The 24758-nt window shown below is 37.9% G+C and overlaps 1 protein-coding gene across 2 annotated transcripts in view; it reads right to left on the bottom strand.

The window, feature by feature from the left end:
* Positions 1-24758, bottom strand: part of MEIS2 (Meis homeobox 2) — a 242889-nt gene that overhangs the window by 59950 nt on the left and 158181 nt on the right. For both annotated transcript variants that reach the window (XM_049790038.1, XM_049790039.1), the window contains exon 9: positions 17009-17085. In XM_049790038.1, coding sequence (XP_049645995.1) covers positions 17009-17085 — 77 coding nt within the window. The remainder of the gene's footprint in view (positions 1-17008; positions 17086-24758) is intronic.

The following is a 24758-nucleotide window of genomic DNA, read 5'->3' as shown; positions in this document are numbered from 1 at the left end:
ACTTAGACATTTTATTAGTTCTTTAAGAAGTTAGTAAGTCATTGGAATGACAGAACTTTGAAGGCAGAGTATGCTCTGATTTCAGAGTATGAAATGGTTCTAGACCGGGATCTTTGTTGTACAACTTTGGGAGTTATCTTTTTTTTTTTTTTTTTGGTTTTTGTTTGTTTGTTTTGTTTTTTGGGTCACAACCAGCAGCAGTCAGGGGTACTCCTAGCTGTATGCTCAGAATTGCTCCTGGCAGGCTCGAGGGACCATATGGGATGTCGGGATTCCGAACCACTGTCCTTCTGCATGCAAGGCAAATGCCTTACGTCCATGCTATCTCTCCAGCCCCAACTTTGGGGGTTATCATTTAAGTTATGTGTGGTCCTTGAAAACTCAAATGATTTACACGAACTTTCCATTAATATAATAGTTCAGTAAAGCTCTCCAATAATTCGTTTTATTGAACATGTCACTCATTCAAAACTAAAAAGAATGTTTTCTCAGGGAGAGAGAACACCGTGAGTCGGACACTGGCTTTGTATGCGGCTGACCTGGGTTTGATTCTCAGCATGCTATAAACCCTGCCAACAGTGATCACTGCCTGGGTGTGGCCCCCAAGGAAAACAAGTTTATCTAAGTTTCCTATTACCTTTAAATAAAGTTTAGAATAAATAAAAAGAATAAATACAAATAAAGTTTAGAAAAAATAAAAGTTAGTGCTACCATACATTTTTTTACTACTAGGTAAAACATTTTTAGAACATCTTTTGATAGAAACAGTAAATATCCATTCACGGCTGCATTTGTCCAATAACTCTAGGTTGCCTTTGCTGATACCCCGATCTCGAAAGCAACAGATCCTGGTTTCTGCCTTGCAAGAAACAGCAAGTGCTTTATTTTATTTGCAGAAACTTTCTGCAATTACTCTGACATTATCTGTAATGCTTATTGGGAAACAAACACACACCCTTTTCTGTGAGCAGAGAAAAGCACATGAGCTTACAGAAAAAGTAAAGTGGATGAATCCTAGTGGGCCTATGTTTCTGAGTCATGCATCAGATTTATTATAGAAGTTAGCACTACTGAAATTATTCTCTCATTGACTTTAATATTATATTTAATGTTCCCTTTTAAATAAAGATTTAAGAGTCACAAAATAGCATTCTCATAAAATGACTCAACCTGTCATTTATTTCTTTTAAGTGCCCTGTTTCCTGAAGAAATTGTAAAATCTTCACATTTTACTCCAAATATACTCAGAACTGGATGGCTAATAATATTATTCATGTTTTCTACTGGAGATTTAACTGGGTTTGGTCACATATATGGCAGGTATTTTAATCAGTGTACTATCTGTCTAGCCCTCTGGAGAAGACTTATTGAATATAATATTCAATATAACATTCAATAACCAAAGATTAAACCCAGAAACTTAGAGCTTCACACATTTAGAGCAAGTTTTCCACCACAGAGCTACATTCTTGGCTCTTATTAAGTTATATTTTGAGGTCAGGTGATGACATAGTGGGGGCACAACATAAATGCCCCATTATTTTAAGCATTTAAAGGATATAGTTCTAATTCTTCCAGGACCCCAGTTCTATTTCTCTCTTTCTAGATAGTCAAAAATTGACTAAATAGATCTTCTCTTGCTTACCCCTTCTCCCCAAATTTCTTAAGATGTTTAGAGCCAATTTCCATATTTGGACAAAAGGAAGTGACTATATGGGTGGGAAAGTCATCTCATCAGACATTTCAATGACTTTTTATAAAACTCTATATGAAACTTTCACCTAAGGTTGACTTTTTTTTTTACTTTCTTTTTTATCCCCCCTCTAAAAGGGGGTGTCTACTCTGAAAGAAGGGATGCAAGAATTTTTTTTTATCAAAATAAATCAATAGCACAGTGGGTAGGATATTTGTCTTACATGTGGCCAACCGATGTTCAATCCCCGGTTCGAATGCCAGCATCCTATATGGATCCCCACACTTGCCAGGAGTAATTTCTGAGTTCAGAGCCAGGAGTAAACCTGAGGACTGCTGGGTGTGGCCCAAAATAAAAAAAAATCAAAATAAGGCATGTAAATAGCCTCTACATAAAAACTAAATAAGGAAGAGATAGTAAAGAAAGTAAGGCGTTTGCCTTGCACATGGCCAACCTGGTTTGATCCCCAGCACCCCAGATCATCCCCCTGAGCACTGTAAGGAATGATCTCTGAACACAAGTCCTGGGCACTACCGGGCATGGTGCCCAAACATAACTAAATGGAAGAAAAAAAGGCTAACTAAAACATTCTTGTCATGAGTTGATATTTCACCTTTCTCTAATGTTGCTTTTAAAAAACGCATCCAAGTCTTTAAAGATGGCAAGCCAAACAAGCTAAGAAGGTGGTTGCTGAGGCAGGTGACATGGTACTGCTGCTCCTCAGGGGCAGCTTAACAACACACTCTTAGAAAGACTACTTTTGTTCTTTGCTGGCTGGCCATGGAGCAGGATGCCAAGGAATTTCACAAAGAGCAAAACCTTCATGACACAAAGAGCAAAACCTTCATGACGCAATTCCTCACTCATACAAGACTGTTAACCTATTGCAACTTGGCAAATGCAGTGGATAGCTATCCAAGTTCAGACTTCTATGTATAAAGTGTTTCCTTTTTTTTTTCCATTCTAGCTGAAGTGAAAAGAAAGATATGTCCCTGTTAGTTTGCTGCCTATTCCATTTTTATGAAGAACTTTGTATGTTAAGTACAGACAATAATGTTTTGTTTTTCAAATGTAAAGTGTGAATTGAAATTTAGTTCTTTATAGGTTTCTGCCTAAGGAAGTTCCTCTAGAACATTGTGCGGTGACAACTTCTTTGGGGGTCTCTTAAATGAGCAGAAAACAGGGTCCTTTCTAAATCCTTAAGTGTGCTCAGAATTATCTATTATCAGGGCCTCCCTGGGCCTTCCTAAAAGCTTAATCTGCTCTCAGGGCGTGGAATAACATCTGCAACCTCAGGCCTACCTTTCCCTCCCGTTGTGTGCTCCCAGTGTTTCCTGTTATTCTGACCTCTTCCCCTTGAGGGTGCATCTCTATTTTTTGCTATCTATTGTGAAAACAGAATATCTTCCCAGCAAAACCATCAGTCCCCCACTGCAAATCTGCTGTCATTGTGAAAGTCATTTCCCAAATCTTCCTTCCCAAGCACACAGGCTCACATTTGTGGCTCTTTTGCCTGTTCTTGACTATTGCTGAATTAGTTACCAAATCTTCCCAAATTTTTGACCAATAAAATCGATCCCCTTTTCTTCATTTTAATAGCTCTGTCTCTAATTCCGGTTCTGTCTAAATCATCTACAGTCTGGTGTGACTAGTCTTTCCCTCCCTTCTCATCAATTCAAAAATACAATGGTTAAAACGGTTTCATCTTACTTGTTTTGACGAGATTTTCTTTGTTCAGTGCAGGAACTTAGAATCATAAAATAACAGAAAATTAAAGATAGGACCTTCACCTTTGAGTTCATACAAATTTAATTCAGCAAAACGTTGTGAACTTCTATTAAGAACAAAGCAAAGTGAGTAATCCCTTTGTCTGTTAAAAAAGAAAGATGGGGGTGTGGGTAGAGAGACAGCACAGGGCTTAGGTGCTTGCCTTGCATACTGCTGATTCCAGTTCAATCCTTGGCACCACATTTGCGCCCCCTCTCATGTTAAATATTGATCTGTGAGAGGTCAGAGCGATAGCACAGTGGTAAGGTGTTAGTTAGCCTTGCACTCGGCCTACCTGGGACAGAACCGGGTTTGATCTCAGGCATCCCGTAAGGTCCCCTGAACCTGCCAGGAGCGATTTCTGAGCTCAATGTCAAGAGTAACCCCTGACCACGGCTGGGTGTGACCCAAAAACAAAAACAAAATAAAAACAAGATTGATCCCTGAGCATAGTGGACAACCAGTGTAGATTCCAAAGCGGGGGGTGGGGGGTGGGGGTGGGGGATGGGAGTTTGATTTAGGGGGGGTCGGAGAGGGGGAGGGCGAGACAAGGATGGGAGGAGAAATCAAGTCCATCTAGAAATTGTTCCATCAACTAGTGATGAAAACAGCCGAAGATCAGGGCTCCTATTGGTACAATATATAGCCCTCCTATTATGTGATATCTAAAAGAATCATTTTCTCTTTAGATTCACTTGGAACTAGTTGCACATGCTATTAGGCTATGGAAGAATTCGGTGGATGATCGTGAGATGCAAATGATTTGCTTCTCTTTTAATGATTTTCTGGTGTTGGGAATGCTATATATATATATATATATATATATATATATATATATATATATATATATATATATATATATATATATGCACTGCCAGATTTTTCAAGAAACTACTGTTTTTCTTAGAGCCAATAGCACTTATTCTAATATACTTCAAGGGACTGCCCATACCTTTATAAAAGTGTGTCTCTAAGAAGGATTATTTAAAATTAGTGGAACTACTTACTGCCTGGGGTTAGAAATATTTCCACTGTAGAAAGACTTTCTGTTGTAATGGCATTTGACGTATTCATAGAAGATATAGTTCTGAATGTGCCTTATCACTGAACTGGCCAATCGGCAAATTGGCAAGCATCACTGATTGAGGGTGTGAGAGAGCTCAGCTTTCCTTCTGAGACCAAATTATGGGGAATTCCTTAATTAATCTAGTAGAAGATGAATTGAGACCACAGGATATTAGTTCCTGCTGATACTCAAACCTGACACTGTTACATCATAACTAATGCTCAGATGCCCCAAGGGCCCAGAAGCCCCCAAATATTCCCTTAAATGAGAGCCACAGAGCACTTGCTTCTAACACTGGAGCCCAAGGACAGATTGGACTTATCTACAGAGCTTTCAAACTGGGGTGGGTTCACTTTGGTTGTTGTTGTTTGTTTATTTTTCAAGTTTGTGGATTATGGCCTCATTTGCTGAAAAACCTACGTAAGCCTAATGTAACCGAGCAATTCTTTCATATGAAATAGTCTTGCGGGAGGCGGGTTGTCATTTTGTGACATGTTATTTAGGGCTCAGCTCAGGTTTTGTTTATTCTTTTTTCCCTATGTAAGCCCCCTGCTCATTCGCCATAAGCGCCATTTTCTAATTAAGGAAAATGAAATTTGTATCGTGGAGAAGGGAGCCCTGACCTCCCTGGTGAGCCTGTCTCGCTCCTCTCCACACACCATTAAAAAATAGGATCCGGGGTGGCTGTCTCTTTAATTGGTATCACTTTGTCTTTAGTGCAAAAACACATGGCAATAATTTAGTGAACTTCAGTGTTTCTCTTGTGGCAAATTGATAGCATAATTTTATTATGAGTGGAACAATGACTTCTGGGAGCAGAAGAGATTCTCCCAGAACTCCACATAACTCGGTTGACGAAATGTAATACTTGGGGAAGGTAATGAAAACAGAGCCAAGATTCAGCGAAGACCAGAAGATTTCAGTTCCTTGCTCCTGTCACGTGGCTACCCCATAAATCATACCTGAAGCTTATTTAGTGTCAGGAGCCGGTAAGCTGACAATGTACTTTGGGGTGCTCCCCTCCGTAAAGCACACCGGGTCATGTGATCTCTGGTCCCTAGACCTGGTGGGGGTCCTATCCTCCATCTATGGATTTTAATAAGTAAGCTATTATGTTCCCTTTGGTGCTAATTATTTTACACTTCACTGGTTTCCTGTTTTCTGACATTGCTTTAGTAACTGCATTAAGAAAGGAAAGTTCATCCGGATGACTTCCCTTACTCCATTCCAAAGGGACTTTCTGCAGTTCTCTTTCACATTCTCCACTAGTCCCTTCCACCAAACACAATGTCAACAACACAGGACTCAAGAAGATATGGCAGGATAACAGCAAACCTACACATGTAACGAAGAGCCACACTGAGCCACAGAGCCAAGACTATCAGGATTCAAGGATGCACAGCTAAGATGGTACTTGGAATTTCTCCAATCACACTTGGCTTCAGGTAATATAGCAAATAAACCAGCTGTGACCAAATTCCATTACGCTACTTTCCACACACCTTTATGATGAAAATCTTTGCTCAGGAGCATTCAAAATAGCCATGCATCCTTCCAACCACACTGGCAAATAGAACAAGAACCAGATCCACATTGAAGACAATCCAGAAGTCAGACCACTGTGTCCATTGCAAACATCTCTGGGTATGTTCTCATCCATCCTACTATGGAATTACAGAGCCTCCTCTTTTGAAGAAAGCACTTTTCTGAAGTTTAGAAAATAATATGCAGATTTTTAGAACTATGTGCTTCATAAACTCTTAGTAAAAAGGATGTCAAAAATCCAACTTTAATAGAGATGACAAATTAATCTTAAAATTGCCAAAATATCCACATCGGTCAGGTCAAAGTTATGCAAACATCGCTAAGTATGTCTGAGGAAGACATATTACTCCATAGTGAAGAAAGGAATCCTCTGACGGTCATTCCTATGATATATATACATGTATTTCATAATACATATATTTTTATATATACATATATATTTTGTGTGTGTGTATGTATGCATGCATGTATGTATGTATGTATGTATGTTTGTCGCAATGGCCAGGGCCTTGCTCAAGTATTAAGCTGAAACCCATTAAAAAGATTTTTCACCTGTGGGTTTTGAGTTAGATCTGAATCTAGATATTTGGGGAGTGATATACAGCTCTCCCTCGGATTCTCCCCTCCCCTTTAGTAATTACTACTTAAGTTTTTACTTATCTAAAGGCTTTAAGGAAGTTTGGAAGTCAAGAGGTAGACATTAAACAGCCTTAACCTCAGCTAGCATGGACTTATCTAAAAGATAAGCTGTATCTAGAGACAGACTGAAAATCTCATATCTCTCAATGTTTACTTTGCCAGTGAAAAGAGAAAGAACTCTGCATGTGTTTTAACTTGAGTACAGAATTAATGATTCCGAATAAGGCCAGAGCCGTAAATCTGTATCGACTGAACAGTTAGTAATAATGACACTGATAAATACACACCAAAAAAAACAAACAAGCACAAAAGAAAAAGCAAACTCTCAGATAAAATCTATTTCGCAAAATAGTTTTATTTCTAAAAAATAAGATACAATTAAAAAATTCTATTTCAAAAAAAGAAAAATAGAAAGAAGGCAAAATTATATAGTAAAATAAATCTCACTTTGTCTATTTGTTTTCTATCTAAGTTTCTAATAATTTTGTAGATAAAAATGATTTCTTGTTGTTTCTAGAAAATAGCAAAAATAGTTTCAAGTGCCATGATTTGGATAAAATTTCTGGAACAAGTACTAGGATGTCCCACCTAGTTGATGTTTGCTTGCTCCAACTTGAAAAATCTAACACAATAAAAACAATGACAACAATAAAATAAATCCTCAAGATCAAGAGATTAATAGGGCCTACATTTACTAATTAAGAGAGCAAATTCTCAATTCTTAGAGCAAATTCATTTTTAAAAGAACGCTCACCAGTGAATAAATGCCTGAATGAATGAATGAATGAATGAAGTGAATAGGAATCTTTCCTAAAGACTATTTATAAGCTTGGATTTTCTTTGAAATTAAGTTTCTGAAATAAAATTTTAAAATACCGTACAATGTATATGGAAGAAATGAAGGGGAAATGTGCTAGAAATAGTAAAAAGAACTGAAAATTCAGAATCAGGTTATTACAGCCCAGGCTTCTAATTTTAAAAGATTTAGAGAAAATAAAAACACTTGCAAATTCTACCCTGCCTTTTTATCTTCCTTTTTACTATCTTCTAACTTAGAAGCTCAGTCTAACGTTTGCACTTTGAAGAGTTCTATTTTCTGCACTTGAAAATTCTTCAAAATAATTTAAAGAAAACAAAATAATTTAAAACAAAAACATAATAATTTTAACTAATTAAAAATAGAAATATTTTAAATTATTTTAAAAAGGTTTATACTGATCTGTGACTGAATTAGGAACATTTAATAATTGTTCCTAGAATTATAGAATATATTCAAAGATGTTCCTTCTTGTAACCCACTAAAATACAGACTTTGATTTCTGTGTTACTTTCAGAAGCCATGTGGATCATGCCAACTGAGGTAGATAAAGAACTTTGAGCAGCCCTTGTCTCTCTTCCAAATACTGGTATAATGAAGTTTAGAAATAGGTAGCGCCTGTGTCTAATGCTGGACTTGTCTGCAGAGTTTATTATATTCATCAATAAAAGAGAGGAAAATAAATTTTAAAATTCTTCTAATATCCAACTAGTTTGCAGTTTTGCCCAGATTTCTTTTCATATTCAGAGACTTTTGGGGGAAAGGGGGGGACACGAACTTTAGTATGAGATCAATTCTCTTCCCCAAAGTTCTCATTTAAATATTTTCTTAAGGGGCATTTTTTGGAACTGTGTCAGACACTTGTTGCATTCCTTCTGGGTTGTTTTGTGTTTTCTCTGTAGCACTGTACTTTCCTCTAACCGAGGAGCCCTTCATCCCTTATTGGCATTCCAACCCAGTGAAGAAATATGCATCCTGAGATAATGCTGCCAGCTTGCTATGAAAACCATATTTCACTCCTTCTTTGCAGAGGGAAGGGGGGAGCACAAAGGAGCTGGTATAATTGAATGTAAAGGATTGCAGCAAACCTCCCCTTGGAGCCCCCTTCCTGGCATACCCTTTCTTTATTTCCTCCTCTACTCCTTTTGTTTACCACTTTTAAAGGACTCTTGCTGAGTGTGAGCTGCTTGCCCCAATTTGGACTGAATCTCAATTTCTGGAATTGGTGCTTCCATCTCTTCCAGGGTGGAAGGTGTCTAGAAATGCTGATCTGACAAGGCAATGGATTGGAGGTACAGATGCCTGGGTACAATAAATATCTCTGCAATTTGCAGATCAGCTTGAGAATTTCATGACTCAACTGCAGGAAGAAAGTGAAATGGGAAAATATGGCAATAATACCTCCTATTCAAAATTGGCAATGTCATGTGCCAATGCCCTGGTCACTTTTACTTACATTTGCTAGAGACAGAGCAAAGTGAAATCCATTTAAATTTCAGAACAATCCTTCTGGTTAAACATTAATTGTGTATGTTATCCTGTTCACAATTTTTAGTCTCTCTTTCCACCTCCTTTTCATTTACCTCTAAGAAATAATAATTTGCAGCCCCCCCCCCATGACAATCTGACCTTGTAAAACAAAGCGATCAGAACCTATGCATAAATGGAAAAAGCATGGAAACTCTACTGCTGACACAGACTTATTCCTGTCACTCCTTTCACTGTGGGTAAGTAAAGGTTCAGGCTTAGCAAAAGACTTCGCAGGGCTCACTGAAATGGCACCCTTTGCCATCGGCCTCTGGCCAATCACTGTATTTCCCAGCCAAGAGCAGCACTTCACCTCAAGCTCACCGAACTCCAGTTCAACAGCACGCTCTTTTGGCTCTTTTGTGTTCCTTTTCTCAGCATCGGCAGTTTCAGCACATTAAATGCTGACAATGAATCTAGCACCTGGCAAATAGGACTTGAGATTCAAATGGGTTTTTATTCAGAAACATAGATGTTATTGGAAATATTTGCCAAATATAGCAGCTATGTGCTTAACAAATGGCCAGGGTTAGAAATTGCTGAGCAGAGGGAGGATATTGTGTCCAGCAGGCTTGTTCCCTGTAGTTTTATCTCAACTCCACCTTCCTGCTTTCTCACTCCCAACTTCAATGCTTTCTCTCTTGAGATAAAAGTGTCCAGCTGTCTCTGCACCTCATTTAGATTTCTTGCACCACTGGCCAATTATTCCATATGTTTACTACAAAGGGATTTTATTCAATTCCCGGATTATTCTCAATGTCCTAATCTTATAACATATTTCGTGGTGTCTGTTCTTCTTGCTGCGAATGACGACACACACACCTTTGCGCATGACTTTCCTTTGCTGTGGAGGAGAGCAACTTCCCTCACTTAATCAGCCTCCCATTACTTGCGGGCTTCAAAAGGGACTTGGAGATTCACGGACTTACAACCCCAAAGCAACCTCTGTCTTACAACTCACCTAGAACACTCTGATTGCCTTTCTGATACCAACAGCACCGTAAAGATTGAGGGGATCAAATCTCTCTGGACTGATGGATTTCTAACAAAATGATTGCTTTCCTTAGGGCACTGTCCACATTAGATAGGGGATAGGATCTGGGTATATCCACAGGCGTATCAGCTATGTTCGGAACTTACTCCTGTTTCTGAGCTCTGGGATCACTCTGGGTGGGATCCAGGAGATCAAACTCCAGCAAGCTATGTGCAAGGCAAACAACTTACCTACCGTACTATCTCTTCTGCCCTCTGCTCACATTTTCATTGGGGCTCAAAAGTTCTTCTAATAGTACTTTCATTTTCAGAGAACTTTGAACCTTCATGTTTACATGTGCGAATGCTTTAGGAGGGGACAGAGGTGGGGTAGGCCACACCTGGTCGTGCTCAGAGCTTTTTCACGGCTCTGTGCTTAGGGATTCTGGGTGGTGCTCGGTGCAATAGAGGCAGCGTCAGGGATTGAACCTGAGTTGCCTGTGTGCAAGACAAGTGCATTAACCCCTGGCCCTGCAAATGTTTTATCTCTACCTCATTCCATTTCATGCATAAGAAGGCCAAACCAGCTCAGTAGTTAATGAAACTTCCTAAAGAGAAAGGAAAGAAGGCCAGAAACAATGACAGAGTAGTAGATAATAAAGATGTAGTATTTATACACACACAACAGACTATTATATAGTCAAAAAGAACAATGGAATCAGGCATTTCTATGCATCTTACATGGAACATAAGAATCTCGTGGTAAGTGAAATAAATTAGAAGAACAACAAATACTAGAGGATCTCAAATACTGGATGAGCAGTAGTATAGAGAAAAACATGGCAAAGGAATACCACCTACCAAATGTGGGAAAATCCTTGGCTCTGGAGTTTAGAAATGAAAAGGCCAGTGTTAGAGAGAAATGGAGGGGAGGCTATATGTATGTATATACATATAGGAAAAAGGAAATAAAAGTAAGAGGAAAAAGATAGATTAAAAAAAACACAGGAGAGAAAAGAGGCCGACAGGAGGTCAAAGGAGTAAGGGGACGTTGAGCATTTTGATGATGTAGAGGTGTGGTCTATGTATGTGTCTAAACCACAGAGCCATCAATACTATAAGCACGGAGCCCACATGATAATAATCAAACACAAAAATGCATTTGTTCAAGAGGCAAGCTGGGCGTTGGAAGGGAACCTGAAGCAATGATGGAAGATGGTGTGACTGGTGTTGGGACACTGTATGCCTGAAACTCTATTAGAGACACATTTGTAAGTCGCATTTGTAAATTAAAAGAAAATCTTTTAGAAAAAAGAAAGAAACTGATTTCTACAACAACTCTTCCTGACACAGGAGTGCTCTAGTATTGATAACCCTAATTCAAGAAGCTTCGATACACTTTAGAAGAATTTGTCAATGTGACAAAACTAAAATAGGCAAAGTAAAGCTAGCACTTTCCTCGAGGAAATTCTACAAAGCAGATGTCTAATTCTTAAGAGCGGTTAGATCTAGAATGGTTGTTATAACATCTTGATAGGAAGTGGAGCAAACAGCATGAAGATATTTAATATCTTATGTTCAAGAGGGTAGACAAACACATTGAATCAACTAGACAAAGAAAATCCCCAAGCCACCTTCGCCTACAAAGCTCTATGAAATTTAAATTTCATGCATTTCTATTTGGGGGCCCTGGAGATAGCCTTAGATAAAGAAAGTAAGCTGGTTAGTCCTAGGATACCTGAATTCTTTTGTAAAACTCCCTATTGTTTTTATTTGCTGGTATTTCAATATGTTATCATTACTAAAGAAAAGTATGGTTTTAAAAGCACAATATTTTGGGTGCTGGATAGATATCATAGTGTGTAAGATACTTGTTTTATAAACGGATAACCTGGATTCAATCCCTGGCACCCCATATGGACCCCTGAACAACACTAGGAGTAATTCCTGACTACTGCTGAGTGTGACTCTCCAAAAATATCAACTACAACAAAAAAGGTATACAGTTTTTCCTTTTAAAACTAGCATGGAGGGGCCAGAGAGATAGCAAGGTGGTAGGGCATTTGCCTCGCACGCAGCCAACCCAGGACGGACAGAGGTTGGAATCCTGGCATTCCATATTGTCCCCCAAGCCTGTCAGGAGGCATTTCTGAACATAGAGTCAGGAGGGAGTGACCCCTGAGCACCACTGGGTGTGACCCCAAAACCAAAATAAATAAATAAATAAGTAAATAAATCTATGGAAATAGAAACTTAAGAGATTAATATTGTAACTGTCATATCATTGAGCAAAGTCACATGAGAATATAGAAATGCCACAATTTTTCTCAAGCTATTTTTTAATCAAAGTTAAGATATTTCTGTATTTCATGAATACTAGTTCTCTGTTGAAATTATTTTAAAATAATGCCAACAAACTATTCCAAAAATTTCCTAATTTTAGAAAATATTTTTCAGGGGGCCACACCTGATAGTTCCCAGAGTTTACTTACTCTTGGCTCTGCAGTCAGGAATTACTTCTTGTAGTGCTCAGGGGTCCATATAAAATGCTGAAGATTGAACCTGAGTTGGCCATTTGCAAGGCAAAGGCCCCACCCTCTCTACTATCTCTCCAGCCTCCAGAACTTTATTCTTCTTCTTTTTTTTATTGGTTTTTGGATCACACCCGGTGATGCTCAGGGGTTACTCCTGGGTCTGCACTCAGAAGTCACACCTGGCAGTCACAGGGGAACATATGGGATGCTGGGATTTGAACCACCACCATCTGTTCAAATCTGCTTCATGCAAGGCAAACGCCCTACCACTGTGCTATCTCTCCAGCCCCAAGAACTTCATTTTTAAAAAAGTAACTTAAAGTAAGTTTTTGTCAATGAATGCTTGCAAACATACCAGCTAAGAAAGTACTAGAGCTTGAATATTCCAAACGTCCCTTCATAACATTTTCAATGAATTTGACACCTCATTCACACATCCTAGGGCTCCCTAATCTTTAATTCCTCAGTGATATCAAAGAACTATAGAGAGAAAGAGAGAACACTAACACAAACTACAAGCCAAGTGTCAACACATGTTTAATATAAACTAGAATTTTGCTGCTTTAGAATTTTACTTCCTTTTCAGTGTGTCTATTTACCCAGCAAAAAAACTCTTGCAACTGAGAAGCTATTTAATTTCTTGTTATCATTGTGTAAATAATCTCAATTTTTACCGTTATTTATTTTACCTAATTTTATAATACTCTGCATCTATTGCATGAGCCTGCTAAACACCTAGTAAACAGCATTTCTTGAAGTATTACGATAGTATATTTTACACTTGTCCCCATTTTACAGATGCAGGAACTAAGGCTTAAAGTAAACTGCTGAAACTCAAACATCTGACAAATGGTGGAAGCAACCATTTAATACCAGAGTCCAGTTCTGGAACTCAGTGCTTACCCTTCATGCTCTATTACCCTTTGAGCTATAATTAGGCTTCAGACAACACCATGTTTGCTTCTCCAGCGTGAGAAGGTTATTCAGATGAGTATATTAATTTGTCTCCCTTCTCTCTCAAGGCATGCACTTCCATTTGTTTCACAGCTGATTTGACTCTTCCCCAGCTCCTAACATAGAAAGCCAGTCTTTGTACTGGCGAATAACGTTAGTGGAGAAGTGCCTACAATGGGGATGTGAGTAGACCATCATTCTTTGAAGAAGCCTGAGTTAGATCATTGATAACTTAGGGAATTCTGAGGGTGAACAGTAGGAAAAAATAAATGTGTCATAAATTCTACTCTTTTCCTAAAATCACATCTTGACTTGGTGGTATCATTACTTTTCTTGGGGTGGTTACACCCGGCAGCACTCAGGAGTTACTCCTGGCTCTACGCTCAGAAATCGCTCCTGGTAGGCTGGGGGACCATATGGGATGCTGGGATTCGAACCACCAACCTTCTGCATGCAAGGCAAACGCTTTACCTCCATGCTATCTCTCCGGTCCCGCATCATTACTTTTTTGCATGCTCCCAACTATAAATACACTGGAGAAGTCCATTAAAATTGTTTCTAACATTGTATGCCACGGTAACACACATCTTTAATTCATTTAATTATCTCCTAAACTTCCTTTTGCTTATTTGTTCTGAGATTATAGACTGACCTTAACAGGTATGTTTTTACTGCTTATTGCTCTCATCAAGCATTGAAGCCATGTTCTACTGCTTATTACCATAGATGTTATTTTACAGAGCAGCTTAAGTACCGAGACCTTGCGTGGCCATTACAATTTAAGAGGTAGGAGAGAAGCAGTACTGAAACAGCAAGTTTTCCACGATGTTCTTATTTGTGTGTTCTCCATATCCTCCTGGTTCTTTGGGTTCAAGTCCTATAGGAACTTACTATAAAATCCTGGCTTCCATCAGAGAAGAAGGTATAATTTTCTATTTTACTTAATTGAAAGAGTATTCTTGAATACACTTTTTTTTTGTACTGAAATCTCTTAGGGGTGAAAAAATAATTTATAGTCTACTATCTCCTTTTCAGCATTCACTTTGCATGGAAAACACTGACAAGGAGGAATTTCAAACTGAGGTTGAGCAGCTTTCTCTGTTTTGAAGCTGTGCTTCAAGGTACTGCACATTTCAAAATGTGCTGAAATGTTTCTCTTTCTGATTTCTTTTCAAAATTCTGAAATTAACTTGCTCTATTGAATTTTTGATGGTGTTTAGAGATATTTGCTGCACTAGCTCGATAGCCATTCCTTATTTATTGGAGATACAGTGGCTGTTGACTAAGAATTAAATCTGAGGACAAGATTATATGGTTTTTCTGGGTGAAATAATTTTTTAGGGACCTAGGTGTCACTGTTGATACCATATTATGTAAACTAAGCCATAGGGTAATGGTCACACCCTGACCATTACTATCTTACAGGAAGTAAGGTTCCAGGAATAGGAAAACAGGAAACCTACACGATCAGGATTCCGTGGGTATACCTTGGGATTCAATGGAATTCTGAAAATTAGGGTACTTCTTCCAGTTTCCAATCACATGTCCAATTGTGGATGCCAATCTATATACAAACCTGAGCCTCTTCATTCTTTCAGTATAATCAACTACATCAAGTACTGGCAGTGGTGACATGGAACAGCATTTTCAAGGAGAGCAAGATCAAATCTCAAAGGCAAATAGCCATGTTTAATTGTTTCATTTTTCTCAAAAACTCTCATCACACTCTTCCTTAACTTTCCAAAAATGTACTTCAAAGTACGACGTTAAAGCAGTACTCCCTGTATCAAGAACCAGAGTGTATGCCAAAGTTTCCTTTGTAACCAGAATGCTAAAAAAAAAAAAAAAAATGCAGGAAAGGAAGTCTCTTATTGGGACAAATGTGTTTATTGTCTTAGACCACTGATAACTTGTGCTAGGAACCAAAATGAGAGTACACATATATTTGCTCTTGAAGCTCATCTCAATTTATAATCACAAACACATCCCTGCTGAAGATTATAGGCCTGATCCCGAGTTTCTTGGTCGAAAGGGTATCTTTAAATGTACACAGCTCCAATCTTTAGAAGAAAATGAAAGTGAAATCAAGTCTGTATTGTCTCTCCTTCCTTTCTGCCTTTCTTTTCAGGTTAGCAGTTTATTTCTGCATTAATCACCCTGACAGAAGCAAGGCAACTCAATTTTCTGCTTCTGTAGGTAGGCACATCACTTTCTGTACAGCACTAGGCATGAAAAGGGCTGCAGCTAAGCTTTGGTTACTGGTGTAATTGAAATGCTACCCACACTATAGGGTGCATTAAAGTCAGATAACGGCAGTTCCTGTGGCCAATTTAAGTAGCTTGACTTCCCTGGGAAAAAAAAATTGCCTGACAGATAAGGCAGACAAACTGGCTAATTCTCCAAGCATGTCTCTCATTGTGATCCTAGAAAAATGAGAAAAAAATGAATCACGGAACCACAAAATCAATTGACCCTCGGGTAGCTCATCAGGCAGCGAGCCTGATAAACCTAAAAGCTTTGTTAATGTCTGCCTGCCTGTATCCCACAGATAGAGCACTTTGTAAATGAACCTGCTTTGATAAATATATTAAGGAAAGCTGTGAATAAAGGCAGAGACTTCTCATTTGTAAATACAACCTCTGCTACATGGAATTAGAATGATAAAATGGAGTTCCATGTAATTAAGTTTGTATAAGGCCTGAAATCCGTGCAAATACTTTCCCTGAATTTTGAAAGAGAACTGTCAGTTCAATTAATCTGAACATCACCCCAAGAATGTCCTGAACAAAATTAAGCTGCTGATAAAACCTGGGCCAGTATTTTGATAAGTAATTCCTATATCATTTCTTGGCCACTGTGATCATTTTATTTAATCCGCTGCCCCTCCTTTTCCTCAGTTACCCTTTAAGCCACATACAAAGGGTGATGGTCCATGAACCCCACACGAGTAATCTGCCAGGAAGCAAAGCTAAAAAGGAAAAAATGTTTTGTCTCCCCCAGCCCTGGGTTTAAAAAAAAAATTAGAAGATGTTAAAAAGCCTATATCTACATGGCTACTAAAAGCCTGCACAAAAGAAACCTTCTCAGAACTGAGAACTAGGAAGACTACAAAAAAGAAATAAGAAAAAAAGAAAACAGAAGCGAAACAACACCCACAGTAACTATTTTCACTAGCAATGACCTGAACAGGATTTGTGGTTCACTAGGAAAATTTCCAAGCACCAGAGATGGGAAAAGTGAGGTGGAGAGGAGGAGGAAGAGAGGAGACAGGAAAAGAGGGGAACAAGAGGGTCAAGCGAAAGAAGCCTTTCCCCAATCTTGCTTCTAGTGACCTTTTTCCTTCTCTCTAAGCAACACTGATCTCATACCTCAGGGAAGAGACTCAGAAGTTCTCTTCCTGGATTTTCTTGTTTCAGAAACAAAAAAAAGAAAGCAATTATTTCGGAGACTAATTTTAGCCACGGGAGAAAAACATTGATTTTTGGTTCACTCACCAGTTGTTTACTTGGAGAATTGTAAGTCCTGTGTCTTGCGCTAACTGTTTCTTCTGCTCTTCGGAAGGGTACGGATGCTAATGAAAAAACAAATGTTTTAAAAGATGTATCAGAAGTTAAGAAAGAGTCACTTACTTCTAAGACTGAAACCACTGTGTGATTTCTTGAACCTACAGCTTCATTTTCTAAGTCATAGCTCTTTTCTTTCCTTTAAATCTTAGCTGGAGAAATGTGGGCAGGAATAAGAATTCTGAAACCCGCATGAGAAGTCCTGCCATTTTTTACATACATGTGGGGGTGCAGGGGGTCTGCAGCAGTAAAAAGGATGGTGTCTGAGTCATTGGGTTTCTTTCAGCGAGTTTGAGCTTTAAAGCACTTTTGTGGTGGCGTCAGAATCCTGGAGATCTATGAACTTTTCATTTACTAAGGGAATACGTTTCAGGACCATTAGATTTTGCTTCCTTAAAAAAAAAACAAAAAAAAAAAACTGATGTAGGGGCTGGAGTGATAGCACAGTGGTGGGGTATTTGCCTTTCACACGGCCCAGCCGGGACCGACCTGGGTTCAATCCTCAGCATCCTGTATGGTCCCCTAAACCTGCCAGGAGCAATTTCTGATCTCAGAGCCAGGAGTAACCCCTGAGCACTGCAAGATGTAACCCATGCCCCCACCCCCCAAAAAAAACCCTCTGATGTAAAGCCCTTAGACTACATATCTGTGAGCAAGGGCTCAATCTAAGTATTCCACCTATTATTTCCTAGGTACTCTGAGGTTACAGACATTCGAAGTTTGGAAAGTAAGAGCACACAGTCACTAGCACTTCTGAAGTCATGGCAACCAATTCAATCAGAACACAGTTTACTAACAGTGTATTTATGTTGACTCCTCGAAAGATGGTAGAAATTTCTTTCGTTTTTTTAACTGGATGTTGTGCTGGGTTTACAGGGTCACACACAATGACCACTCGTCAAAAGAAGTCAATTATGTGAAATACTTCAGAGAGAAATTTCACATGTCCTCTTACAGTGGGGCACTACGAGAATGAAGTCAAAGGATTTAGTGCTTTCTAATACTGTATTTCCCATGACAAATCACCAGCATTTATGATGCACCATCCTCCCATCATTAAACCACTCTCCTCTCTCATCTGAATGATTGTTATTTGAGAAGACTACACTTTAACAGGCACTACTGGCATGTACATAATTACATGTTTGTTAATTAAGTTCCTGCTTTAAATGCACTCGGTTCCTTGATAGAAAAGTAAACTTTTACGTAGCACACCAGTTCTTCATAACCTAGAGAGCCTTTGGTAATAAATATTTCCTATCAACATTATGAAAGGGTGACATTCAGAACAACAAAGTATTCTATTCAGAGCATTCTAATCATGCCAGTGTTCGAGAGAATGAATGTTTTTCAATCATCTAAGATCTTATTCTTCAGGTATTTCATCTTCTATAATAGCGTACATTATCCAGAATTTGTGTAATTACTTATTAGCAAACCCAAATACTATTAGGTTAAACAAAATCCCCTGTATGGCAAAAGAGGTTAACTCGATTTGTATTAGTATAAAAGCTAGGCTTTTAATATTCTGCAAATGTTAACAAAGAAAGATGATAATGTTGAGTTAATATGGGTTAAGCATAAAATGAAAATAAATTTTTCTGATTGCAAGGTGTTGACACTTTTTTGGCTAGGGCCTCCAGCCTGTTCCTGAAAGCTGTGTAATTACAGAAGGCTTTTCCCCTCCTTCCCCCTCCTGCTTCGAGCCTACCCACATTAGTAATGACCCCTTCACTGCTTCAAAAACCACTAATGGTCTTCAGCATGGGCAAGAAAAATGAACAGGATAAATTGGAATCCACAGTCAGTAATTTGCATCCTATGAGGCTGCTTTGGCCACTCACATTCATTCCTGGCCATCAATCGTTGCCTGTCAGGTGCTGCTCTCTGCCACCATGACAAATACTCCTCCTAACACTCTGATTCGTCCAAACAATGTAATTGTCCTCTGTTCTCCTTTTGGTAATGGAGATAATGAATGGCTGCACAAACAAGAAGGATTGCTCATCGCAGACGCCAGGGTGGCTTCATACTGGAAAAGGCCTAGGGTACAAATTTTAATTGACTGAAAACACTGGTTGGGGGGACTGCCCAAAGACCCCAAATCTTGCTTGTCTCCTGCCAATGTCAACAAGAATACTTTTGGATATTCCCTGCCTCTGAAGATTTGGAAAGTTGTGGTTTACAGGTTACTTGCTTCCTAGAAATAAATCCGGTTAATACCAGAAATGAAGATGAGGACTTAATTGTAGCATGCAGATTTGCATCAACTATGCTGTATAGTTTCCATGGACAGGGTTGGCTTTCCCTGTGGCTAGCACTTTCTGAAGATGTTTCTGGCAAAACGTAGAGTGTATATGGTGTGTGTGTGTGTGTGTGTGTGTGTGTGTGTGTCTGTCTGTCTGTCTGTCTCTACACATGTGTGTATGAAAAGAGAGAAGCACAGACAAGGTAGAGATTTAGTATGAGAAGAAAGTATAAGAATACAGATACTAGAGGAAAGCAAAATCTTTCAAGTACAGTGGCAAGTTCTGATTGAATAATAAGGATTCTTTCCAGTGTTTTAGTAGAAATGTACTCAAATGACCACCAATTTATATCAACAGTGCACTTTATGTTGGGCAGACCTTCGCTGTAATTTCTCTATAGAAGTAATTGTAAATTCCATCCACCATCACTTAAAAAAATTGGGACCTTACCAAATTCACCTTGCACAGATGGCTTTTTTTTAATTAATAAAGAAGACCATAATAATTTTAACTTAGCAAAATAATGTTCTGTGGTTTTTGAGCATTCATGATTCTATGCCCTTTTTGTACATGGAGTGGACTGTTTATTTGAAATTCTGGCAGACAGCCACTATACTTCTAAAATTAAAAAAGAGATGGAAAACAATCAGCTTTCAGAGGAGCTGGAAATATGGCAATATGTTTTGGATTAATTTACAAATAGATGTATATACTTAAGGCCAAACTATGGAACTAGCGAATTTCAACTACATGGTCTATCATATGCATTCTTCTGCTTTATTAGAACAGACATCATATTGAAATAATAAACATGGGAAGCCTTCACTTCTCCTTTGATGTATATTACTAAATGTCTGACTGGTTCAAATTTAAAATAAACCTTGGTATGTTTGCACTTGAAAACTGGAAGTAGACCACAAGCTATAATTTGTTGTCAGTTTCCATATTTTGGACTAAAGCTATAGTTTAGTCTGTTCACTGTTGGAGGCCAGCCTCCTCTGGTCCAGTGGCACAGAGGTGGTTCAATTTACTTATAAGAACATGCACGGTAACCTAATAGCGATGATGATGATTCCCTTCATCAAGAAAGAACTAGCACAGGCCAAAGTTTTTTACATCCCGAAATTCTAAAGCCACTGCTAAATAGAAAAAGTGAGTCACAAAGATTATCTTACTCTGAATATTACTATTCCATAAATTAATAAGATCTGTGTAGCTCATGATTCAATGTAGATATGAAAATGTTTTAATAACTTTTTGCCCTAAAGATATATTTGAAAATAAGGTGACTTTATTCAAGATTTGATCTTAGTTAAGCCACCTTCTTCTCTCCATCTTTTTTTGGGAAGTTAGAACATGGAAATGGAGCTACAAAGTCTTTATATTAATAGAGAAAATTAAGGACAAAGTCACTTAATAACAGTATTCATTTGTGATTCATTTTTCCCTAATAATGTCCCAAAGAAAATTATTTGTCAAGAACTATATTCTATGTTAAAAATTTTGTATTGATGTTTTAAAGCACTGCAAGTATATTCCTACTACTCTCACCAATTAAAGGTAGAAAATAAATGGAAAAAATGAAAGCAGCTGAGTATTTATCAACTGGATCATAGTTAAGTGAAATGTTATGTTCTCACCAAAAGACTGTCCCCCAAATACTGAGTGAAAAAAATATGGAACAATGTATTTTAAATATTAGTAAAACTGATAAGAAAAATTTCACATATGCATATCTATGTACTCCTTACAGTACAAGGAAAAGATCTGCATAATCACCTGAATTCATGTTGTGTAATGTACAGGGGAAGACACTTACACTATATATATGTATATATATGTATATATGTGTATATGTATATGCTATATATACTATGTAAAACTGCTTCTAATAATTTTTAAAATTTTGAGTCTATTCTGAAAATTTAAACAAAAATTTTGATGTTTTAAATATAGCAATTCAACATTTTACATGATCAAATATCCTTTTTATATTATGGTAGCAGTTTTACTGGATATTCTTTAAAACAGTACATTGCTTGCCTCTTCTTACTCTATCTTATAAGTACGACTCACTGACTCACTTATAAAGTTTACTAGATGCTATGTTTGATGAACAATGTATAATTTGTCAAAATATTTCTGTACTGATGTCATATAGCTCTAAGACAAATGATCAAGCAATTGATTGGGTAGCATCTTAGTCGAAATGAATACGTGGAAATTTATTAGTATGACTATCGCTTCTCCTCCCTCCCTCCCTCCCTCCCTCCCTTCCTTCCAACATATAGTCTACTGAGTGAATCCAAGTGAACTTGATTTTAATCCATGTAATACTACTCTAATATGAAGCCCTGTAAGCATTTTATTTAAGGTGAATAAGCTGGAAAACTACCTGCTTTCCCAATATTCCATTTAGAGTAAAATATTTACTATCCTAATATTGACAATTATAATTGAAGCATCATTTTGTTTTTCCTTTTGGTAACTGTTCCATGATTTGACTTTAGAAATGGGTTTTGGGGTGGCCAAAGTCACAGATGTAGCCAATCAATCTATTTTATCATAATGTTAAACTGTGCTAAAGAGGGATCCCAAGTTAGGCCAAGAGAAGTGAGGTAGATTATTTTTTACACGGGTGCTACTAAATCCCAAATAACATGTGCTTAGAGTTCCTGATGGCTACTGGTGCCACCAAATGGAGAGCAGAGCTGAATATCAAGCCTATATGAAAGAAAGAGGCGATGAATATAAATAATAAACTACTGACATTATTTCTTCACTTAGATCAAGTTTTATCTAAAACCAGCCACCCTTTACCTTCTAGTTTGTTACTTGAACCAATAAATCAGTCCTAACCAACACACATGACACAGTTTTAATTACCTGGAATTTGTTTACTCCCTTTCCCCTTCCACATTAAAAAAATGATTGTTCATCGCTTGTTTTTAAGAAGAAGGGTATGGAGAAAAAGGAGTAAGAACAGAATGAAGAAAGAAGAGGGGGTGAAACAGTTTTGCTTTAATCCATACCTATAAACAAAATAAGCATAGAGGAAAATACTTGAATTTTGGTTTAGCTGGGGCTGGAGCGATCACACAGCAGGCAGGGCATTTGCCTTGCACGTGGCAGACCCAGGAAGGACCTGGCTTTGATTCCCAGCACCTCATCTGGTCCCCTGAGCCTGCCAGGATCGATTTCTGAGCTCAGAGCCAGGAATGACCCCTGAGCGCTGCTAGGTGTGGCTCCCCTCAACAAAAATCGAAAACAAAAATGAAATTTATTTTACTATGATATACAAAATTGTGGACAACAGAGTTTCAGGCACACAAAATTTAACCTTCACTTCCACCACCAGTGTCAGCATCCATCCTTCCATGTTCCCAGCTTGAATCCCTCCTCACTTCACCTCTACACACACAATCCAAGCACCTAGTTTGCCTCCTTAATAAGCACATTTCAAGTTTGACTATTATACTTTGGGTCCCAGGCTTACTGTTGGATTGACCCTAGTGCTTTAGAAAAAGAAAAACACCTCGCTTCTATCCAAGTAATGTGTCAATGTTCTTAATCCTTGGCTTTATATTAGCTTCAGACCATCTCAGAATTCTTTTTAAAAGTTTACCCAGGTTTACTCTCTGGCACCCTACTTAACCCCCCAAGCCCTGCCAGGAAGAATCCCTGAGCACAGAGCCAGGAGGAAGCACTGGGTGTGGTTCCAAAACAAAAGAAATAAAAAAGCATCTCAATTAGTACAGTAAATTAGAAGAGTAAGATTAGAGGTAGAATTTTCACACATTTTTAAGTGACCATACAGAAAGTTTCAACATGCCTCTTGAAAGGCATCGTGTAAAGTTTGAACTCTTAGAAAGAGAAATATAATTGTGCTAATCAAAAGGCCTGAGAACTACCCTTAAACACTTTTCAAAATCAAAGGCCTATAATAATAACAAATGCATAGGGCCGGCACAATAGCACACTGGCAGGGTGTTTGCCCTGCACGAGGACAACCCCAAACAGACCCTGGTTTGATTCCTGGCATCCCACATGGTCCCCCCAGGCTGTTAGGGGTGATTTCTGAGGGTAGAGTCAGGAGTAACCCCTAAGTACTACTGGGTATAACACCCAAACACACCCCCCCCCACACCAAATAACAAATACACAAAATCATTGCAGTTACCTTGTAATTTAGGATATTTTATTTCAGATACAAAAATCCTACCTGCTGAGAGAGCATTTCAAATAACTTGGAATCACACTATTTATGCTTCCATTTCCATGACTTGAGCATACTCATTATGCTCATTCCAAATCTAGTGAAAATTTCTCCCCAGCTGGAAGTAGTCTTTCCCTCTGAAATTCCATCAAGCTTTCCCTGCTCCCTTCTCGTATTCTGATTCACTCCACATTGTCTTTTATGTATATGTGTGTACTTCGCCAGATTGCAATTCATTTAAGAACAAAGTTCAAGATTTATTTAATCTTAACATGATAGCACTTAGCACTGTTTTCTACATAAGAGATGTTCAGTAGATACTTGTTAGAGAATGCACTATTTCTGAAATTGATATTGTTTTCTATTAGAAAAAACTGATGGCAAGCTATGATGTTTAAATAGAAAGACTGAGACCGCCTTGATTGTTTTACAAATACAATACTTAGATATTTTAAAACATCTACTGGTTTTCTTTTTTACTTTTTATCCAGATGTTTGATGTCATGAAACGCAGATTCTGATTCAAATTAATTATTTTTCTTTTAAATGCCAGATGTATATTTGGGAAGAAGAAAATGTGGCTATTTTAGAAGATTCATTTCCATTTGAGTTTACATGGAGGCAAATAGTTTGAATTATAATAAACACACATTTTAAAATTCAGAAAAGGTTTTAGATATTTCTATAACAGCCAGACCTAAGAGATCAACCGGTCTGGTTAATATTTAGAGCCATAGTGGGAAGACTCATTAAAAGAGCAAAGAGAAAAAGCACGGTCTCTTCTCTATACATGCTAGAGGAATATTGAATGAGCCTGATTGGTTAGCAGACACAGATTTTAAGAACAGTTATTAAATTTATTATTATCATGATATAGATAAAATAGAAAAATAGAGAAGAGATTTTTATCATACAAAAGTTAATAAGTGAAGGAGAAAAAAACAATGTCTTAGGACTAAGAAAAATAACTTTTTGCATCTGCAAGAAGAAATGCCCTGTATATATTATATGTATATACATATACATATATGTATATATATTTGAATGGTTCAGAAGGAGAATTCTATAGGTCGGAATGTAAAATTAAAGTGATGGTCAGAGAGCCTCAACATTCCTTCTACTTCTAAACTTCAAATAAAAAGCATCAAAAACAGTACTAGAGAAACACATTTGCAGATGAGATTCAGAATTTTATGCACAACCAATATAATTATTT

Source organism: Suncus etruscus, chromosome 16, assembly GCF_024139225.1.
Source record: "Suncus etruscus isolate mSunEtr1 chromosome 16, mSunEtr1.pri.cur, whole genome shotgun sequence".
NCBI lineage: Eukaryota > Metazoa > Chordata > Mammalia > Eulipotyphla > Soricidae > Suncus > Suncus etruscus.
The sequence above is the reverse complement of the archived record's forward strand: the minus strand, read 5'-3'. Positions and strand labels throughout refer to the sequence as shown.